Source organism: Saccostrea echinata, unplaced genomic scaffold (assembly GCF_033153115.1).
Source record: "Saccostrea echinata isolate AGI-Se365-2 ecotype Australia unplaced genomic scaffold, CSIRO_AGI_Sech_v1 ptg000054l, whole genome shotgun sequence".
In the NCBI taxonomy this organism is placed as follows: Eukaryota; Metazoa; Mollusca; class Bivalvia; order Ostreida; family Ostreidae; genus Saccostrea; species Saccostrea echinata.
Window position 1 is genome coordinate 58,365,816 of NW_026889803.1, and position 7,493 is coordinate 58,373,308.

General features: G+C 32.9%; 1 protein-coding gene across 2 annotated transcripts in view; it reads left to right on the forward strand.

Annotated features, from left to right (window-relative positions):
• LOC133206411 (cell division cycle-associated protein 3-like) overlaps window positions 1-4,790 on the forward strand; it is a 54,246-nt gene extending 49,456 nt beyond the window's left edge. For both annotated transcript variants that reach the window (XM_061342384.1, XM_061342383.1), the window contains exons 2-4: window positions 614-844; window positions 1,517-1,774; window positions 4,002-4,790. In XM_061342384.1, the coding sequence (XP_061198368.1) occupies window positions 619-844; window positions 1,517-1,774; window positions 4,002-4,252 (735 nt within the window). In that variant the 5' untranslated portion in view covers window positions 614-618 and the 3' untranslated portion in view covers window positions 4,253-4,790. The remainder of the gene's footprint in view (window positions 1-613; window positions 845-1,516; window positions 1,775-4,001) is intronic.
• The last annotated feature ends 2,703 nt before the right edge of the window (window positions 4,791-7,493 follow it).

Genomic DNA, 7,493 nt, shown 5'->3' on the forward strand with positions numbered 1-7,493 from the left:
CTGTTCATAACGTGAAATATTTTTACCCACAGTTGAAGCAAACAATCAGAAAACGTTTTCAACATTTTTATTTCAGGAGGAAAATTAATGAATATAAACCTGCTAATTTTGAATAATATACAGTCCATCTTAATAGGCCATGGGCAATAACCCGCTACCATTGATACATATTAAAAAGGAAAATTTAATAAATTTTGAAGGAATTTCCATACTTTCAAGGATGCACTTCGTTGATATGATTCTTCTACAGAATATTCATCTTTTTATTGTATTTACCTAGTAAGAAATTTTTAAACCCGTCCTATGTTTACTTTAGAGAATATTTAAATAAAAAAAATATTTGATAATGGCAAATATTCATTACTGGTAAAATGACTGTATATGAATTGATCAAATCATAACTTTTATTACTTACACGTTGTTTGAATAATTCTTTTGTAACTTAATATTGCTTTTGCACATGTCAGAACATGAAAAATCAAACCCCACACAAGTTCACTTAAATCTATTAAAGCTAATGTCATGATAATGTTAATGCTTTAGAAATTTTGTTATGATATATAAACTATTATCAATCTATCAGCGTTGTTAATCTTATCTACTTTTGTTTTAGTGAAAATGGGACTCTCTGGCAGTAAAGATGAGTCGGAGGACTTCAACACTCCACCAAAGATTGGAACACATCGTCGAATCATCGATCAGGAGTTTGATCCAAGATCACCCTCAGTGGGAATAGCAAGGACACCTATTGTAGTTGATAAAACCCCAGAGGGATTGCTAGACCCAAGGTCCCCCACAACAGGAATCACAAGAACACCCATTACAACAGTGACTAGTAAACATGGTAAACACATTATCTACAACAAGAACAGATATATGGGTTACCCCATTTCCAAGATATTCGACTTTTAATTTATTCGAATTTTCATTATGCTCAGATGATTTCTAATTTTAAAAAAACTATTTACTGATAAAAGGTCAGAGATACTCAAGCTGTAGAATGTCAACTATACAATGGCCATAAATATCCTGAAATGACATAATATTTAGGCTACTGAGTTTCAACATCTTTTGTTGATTAAAATATGCATGTGTTAAGGAAACTGCATGTACATATATAACGTTACATGCGTGTAGTGATAATTACAAAAAATAATTAGAACACCCATTACAACAGTGACTAGTAAACATGGTAAACACATTATCTACAACGAATTACTAGAACAACCATTACAACAGTGACTAGTAAACATGGTAAACACACTATCTACAACAAACATTCTTCTGTACATCTAAGTGTTATCATGGTCACTTAATAACAAAAGTGTGTCTTTACACTTTCTTAAAAGGGTTCTTGAAATTGTTTAATATCAGAATATTGTTATTTCCAGTAAAATATTTATAATTTACTTGTAATCCATAAAATATGCATGCTTGATGATTATTTATTTAAAATTCCACATCATCAAAGAATAAACTGTACCATTGCTACTACAAAATGTACATTTAATTTCAGCTGGTGTAACAGAGACACATGATCTTGCCCCACTTATTTTACATGATGAGGCAGATATAAGAAAATCATTGGAAGAAATGGAGGACACAGACAAATTATTGATGGATCTGGAGGAAATCCCAGATCTAGACAAGCTTGAGATAACTGATCTGTTAGAGAAACAAAAGAAAACAACCAAATCCCTCACCAGTACCACTCTGAAGGACATTCCTCCACATAAACTGCCTGCCAGTAAAGATAAAAATAAAATATTTGAAGGTACTATTGAAAAAAAAAAGCTATAAAAAGGTCTTGTCAAACATTGTTTGTCAGTTACCAGTACAAAATTTTCAAATGGATATCATAGTAAATGTTAGTAACTGTTTTGTACATCTTGAGGCAAGAAGTGGAAGGGTGGCTGTTGAATTAAGAGTACAACTCCTACCTAAGTGCTTAAGTACATCTACCAGTAACCACCTTTGTTAATGTCCTTGTGTCCATTTAATACTCTCACTAATATTTTTTGGTTGTATAGAACCATTTGATGACAAATATTTGATTTGAGATACTACCGTATTTGGCTGAATATAATACGCACTTTTTTCCCAAAATAATTTTCTGTGAAAAAGGGGTGCGTATTTTACACCACAATGGGATTTTGATAGGTTTTTCTTTCATGTGAAACACGGCTATCATACGCACATACCGTAGTATTACCTAGAGACTTGTGCAATTTCTTGCTGTTTATCGCCATATTTAAAACTTCGGAAAGTTATTGTTGGAATGTAGGCTTGTTAAAAATGTTATATTTATAACCTTTTGATAGTTAAATTTAAAAGCAAGTTAAAATTAATTTGAGCTGCATGTTCATCGTCTCCGTGTAGGCCGCCATTAACGATGTTATTTATAGATGTTGACACATTCCTTTGCCACGTGCTTCCGTAATCATAGTACCTGTACCTAATCAGTCGGACACTTGGTCAAAAAGTAATAAGTCATTTTTTAATGAAATACAATAAAGTAAAATTTATTTTAGGTTTTAAATAACTCAGTGAAAATTAATTTCAATATAAACATCCCTCTATATGTCCCAATGAATGGAAGCCAATGTTGTGAACACGTGCGCTTGTCACTTGATAATTACCCCTCAACACCCCTCCAGGCAATTAAATTGCTTACCGACTCCAAAGCATTGTTTTTACAGTTAGAACACTGATCATTTACTGCCCTTATTAATGGCTTTGATTATTTTCTTTGTTAAAAATCGGGGGTTGGTTTATGATTGTTCGTATGTATAAGCGTCTGTAAATTACGACATATTTAACAATTAAACGCTTGTTAAATGTAATTTTATACTTTATCTTATATTGGCCTCGTGTTAAAATGATCGAGAGTTAAAAAAGAAAATATGAAGTATGTTGAAACTTAAGTGTTATCATTTACTCGTGCTCTGTAGAAAATAAGATATCCACGAAGATAAACTCGATGTATGAAGACATATATCCTACCTTTCTACATCATTTTTCACAGCTTTGGAGGTGTGTTGATAACTACACTTTACACGCTTGTTAAATTTTGATTTTATTTTTATAACATCAGCTATTTATTTAATTAATTAATTTCAAGTTCAAAAGAGGAAAATCGTAGTCTATGAATACTTTGATGTTGCAATATCTCTTGCCCTGTTAAATTTACATAATTTTCAACAAGATTACCTTAAACTAAAAATAAATATGACAACTGTTAAACTTGCAAAAATACCTCGTGCTTTGTTGAAATAAAATTATTTCCACAAAGAATAGTCAGAATACGGCGACGTATAATTTCAATTTATCCCCGTATGCTAAAAAAAATTAATAATAAACTCTGTTAATACTTTAATGCAACATTATCTCGTGCTTTGTTAAAATAAATAATTTCCTCCAGATTGCCGCGATATGGAATGTCAAGATTAAGAAATAAAAACGAATAAAATATCGTGTTCTGTAAATTTTCGGCACTTTATCTCCGCGCCGATTTTCATAGCAAATTACCGCGATTTTCAAAAGTTCAGAACACTGCTTGGTAAAATTTTCTGCTGCGTATAATACAACCGAACTGCGTTTTTTCCCCCAGTTTCAGGCTCAAAAAGGGGGGTGCGTATTTTACACCAATGCGTATTATATTCGACCAAATACGGTATACTACACAGGGACTAAAAAAATCAAATGACTACATGCAGAATTTTCTAATCCACCCCATCTTTTCTTTTCAAAACATGGAGAGAAAATACTGAATAGGTTGGAACTGATAATTCTTCCAAATCAACTTGCTGTTAAAGCTTTAAAAAATTGGAATTGTTTTAATCTTTACTGATGCCTGTAACTCAGATGTATGCATTAATCTTGGTTAAATGTTCCTGTAAATCTCAAGGTCACAAGACAATACTGTGTGTAAGTATTTTATTAAAAAAAAAAGTATACTGATGTCAGATTCCCTCTTTAACTAATCTGAACTTTATTTTTAGATGCTCCATCTAGGGTGTCAAAAGGATCAGCCAAAGTTCCCCAGCCAAAGCAATTGTTTCCAAGTAAACGAATGGCGCCTGGCAACAAAGACAATACTCGTTCACCTCTGGCGACCAGAACACTTGACATGAACTCCCCGAGAAAAATAGTGCAACAGAAACAGTCCAAAAACATTGAATCACAGAAAGCAAAGAGTTGTGCCCTGGAGGCTGTGACAATGAGTATGAATAAGGAAAATGTCAATATGTGAAATTCAGTTCAGCCTGAGTCAAGATGAATGTGAAAATTCAGTGAAAGCACACTTTCAGAAGTTTTCATAGAGATTTTTGATCCACTTCATTACATTAATAATAACGAAGCACATGTCCTGTGCTGCTTTGCATTATGCATGTATTTAAAGCAGTCACATGCCTGTTACTGATATTAATAATTGCTCATGCAAAACTATTGGTAGCTACAAATGTAAAGTATAAGCTTCTGTTTTTTTTTTTGTGTGTGTGTATGTGTGAATAGAGGCAAGGGAGCAATTGTGATGTAAGACATGACAAGTAATTGATGTTTTAACTGTATTACAAGTATTACAGTCAATCAGATGATGTGCATTAGTTGTATGTATATTTGAACTGAAGAGTGTAAACCTATATTGTCCTTGAAGTAAATTTGCTTAAAAACCTTAATTTAAGATGCACTGAAAAACATCTATCATTGTTTGTATAAAAATATAAATGAAATTTTTAGTTCTTAGAAATGATAGATACTTTAATGTACAGTACCTTCTATCAAAATTATGCAAATTCTATTATTTTCATCTCTGCAATACTGTTGTAGAATATACATGTACATGTACATATTAATAATGTTCTAGTCTGTTATTCATACCTCATTTCTCCAATATTCAAAAAAGTTGTAGCTGTGCTGAATAATTTAACAACAAAGGCCTTCAAATTGAAACTTTCAAATAAGTTTTTTAAGTATTGTAAATCATTCAAGTGTTCACAATCATTTATATTGTAACATAATTATTTATACCTGTTTGTAAATAAATTCACTTTGTAATAGATAAAGGAAATTTGTAAACAGTTTTACTCTCCTCTTTATGTATACTGACATACAAAAAAAAATCCTAATAAAAAAAAATCAGATATAGGGTATAATTTTGTAATTAAAATTATGGAATCTTTAACTAGTCAGAAATTCGAAGGTTGAATGATTTTCATTCCATTTCTGTATCAAAATCTGAGCCCAACTTAACGGAAATGATAAATTGCATGTTTAACAAAACATGCCTATTATTTGGATTTAGAAGAGTTGTTTCTGTGTGTTGTAAGTGCATTGTATTGCAGCAATATTCCAGAATAATTTTTTTGTTTCTTTCTCATAAGTGATGCCAAGGCTCTAAGCATGCTTTCAATTGCTTCTAGCTGGAAATTCTCAAAATTAAGAGGAGAGTTGCAGATGCAAAGATGCATTATCATTTGCTAAAATAATAGTCTGTGGATTGGAAGATCAAGGGTTGCTACTCAGATTTGAGGAATTTTGACTTCAGCATCTGAGAAAAAGGCACTTCAGAAAGACTGAAGAATACTGGTATATATTTTGCTCAAACCACGGGAATGATGAACTTAAATGCATCATTTAATCTGAGCTACAATTGTGCATGGTGGACTTCCTAACTATAATTGAATTTCGGTGGGGGGGGGGGGTTTGAGCAGGTCTCATTCGCAAGTAACTATAGGCCCTATATTGACCAAACTTGCCTGGATGATACACCTAAGGATGCACACTACTGAACTTGCTTCGGATGCTGGATCTGACCTATATTTTCGGATGAGTGACCAGGTTAAAGTTTTTGGAGCAGATCTCATTTCCAAGTAACTATAAGGCCTATATTGACCAAACTTACATGGATGATACATCTAAGGATGCACACTACTGGACTTGCTTGGGATGCTGGATCTGACCTATATTTTCCGGATGAGTGACCAGGTTAAAGTTTTTGGAGCAGATCCCATTTCCAAGTAACTATAAGCCCTATATTGTCTAAACTTGCATGGGTGATACATCTAAGGATGCACTACTGGACTTGCTTGGGATGCTGGATCTGACCTACATTTTCTGGATGAGTGACCAGGTTAACATTTTTGGAACAGATCTCATTTCTAAGTAACTATAAGGCTGATTTGAACCAAACTTGCATGGATGATGCATCAAGGAACGAACACTCTCAAACTTGCTTCAGATGCTGGATTTGACTTACATTTTCTGGATGAGTGACTAGTTTAAAGTTTGTTGATAAGTCTATTCCCAAGTAACTGCAAGCCCTATCAGACCAAAATTGCCTAAATGTTGCATCTAGAGATGCATACTACTAGATTATTAGTTTAGTGTGGGACTTTGCCTTACTTAAAGGCAACATTCGTTGAGGTGAGCTCTGTAATCTCTGATTACCAATGTTCTTTGCAGAGGTTGCACATACTGAAATGAAATTTGGTATACAGATTTATCATAAGAACATCTAAGTCTAGTTCTGCTTTGGGTACAATCGAGCAATTTTTGACAGAGTTATGCCCCTTGGACAAATCCTTTCCTTTTGTTCTTTATCCCATCGTAAAGGTTTTTATCAAATTATATGGCCTAAGATACGAGATAAGATATATAAATTAATAGAAACTGTTTTAGCAAAGCTTTCTATTTGGACATTGACATATTGGCACTCCCTTTAATAAAGATCATACAGTCAAACCTTGTTATCTTGAACTCAATAGGACTGAGTAAAAACTTTGAGATATCCAAGGATTTGAGATATCAGGGATAATATACTTAAAGAATAAGTGTTTCGACCTTTCAAATCATTTTGACAAATCCATGGTATTAGAGGTACAGTGTATTAGTTTGAGATACTTAAGTTCAACTGTATTTTGAAAGTAGTAAAGAAAGTCTTTGCAGAACAAATAGTCTAAGGCATCTACAAAAGACCCAGAAACGTACAAAAATTTTGAGTGATTACTTCTTATTATGGGACTAATCTCTTCTAGAAACCAAAGTGTGATAGAAAGACAATAATTACCCAAAGCTTACATTAAATGATATTGTCAACATTGAAATTTATGGCTGAAAATATTTTGCACAAATATTGAGGCTTCTGTTTCAACTCCAGAGGTGCCAAAGTTACCTTATGCTTGCCTACATGTGTATATGATTGTGACCATGTCTTAACACCACCATCATAAAAAGGATTGGAGGAATACCATTTTTCTTGATAGGAAAGTTTGAAGAGAAATTATTCCTATGGGTTGCAGTCAGTGTTGACTGAGATCATGACCTAAATCAATTCTATCTCTTGAAAATTTAATGGAATCTTTCAAAAATTTTCTCAAAAACAACTAAGCAAGAAAAGTTGAAACTTATGTGAAAGCTTCATTACATAGTGAAAATTCCAGTTTGTGCAAATCATGACCCCCCAGGGAAAGGGTAGGGTCACATCATGGGAT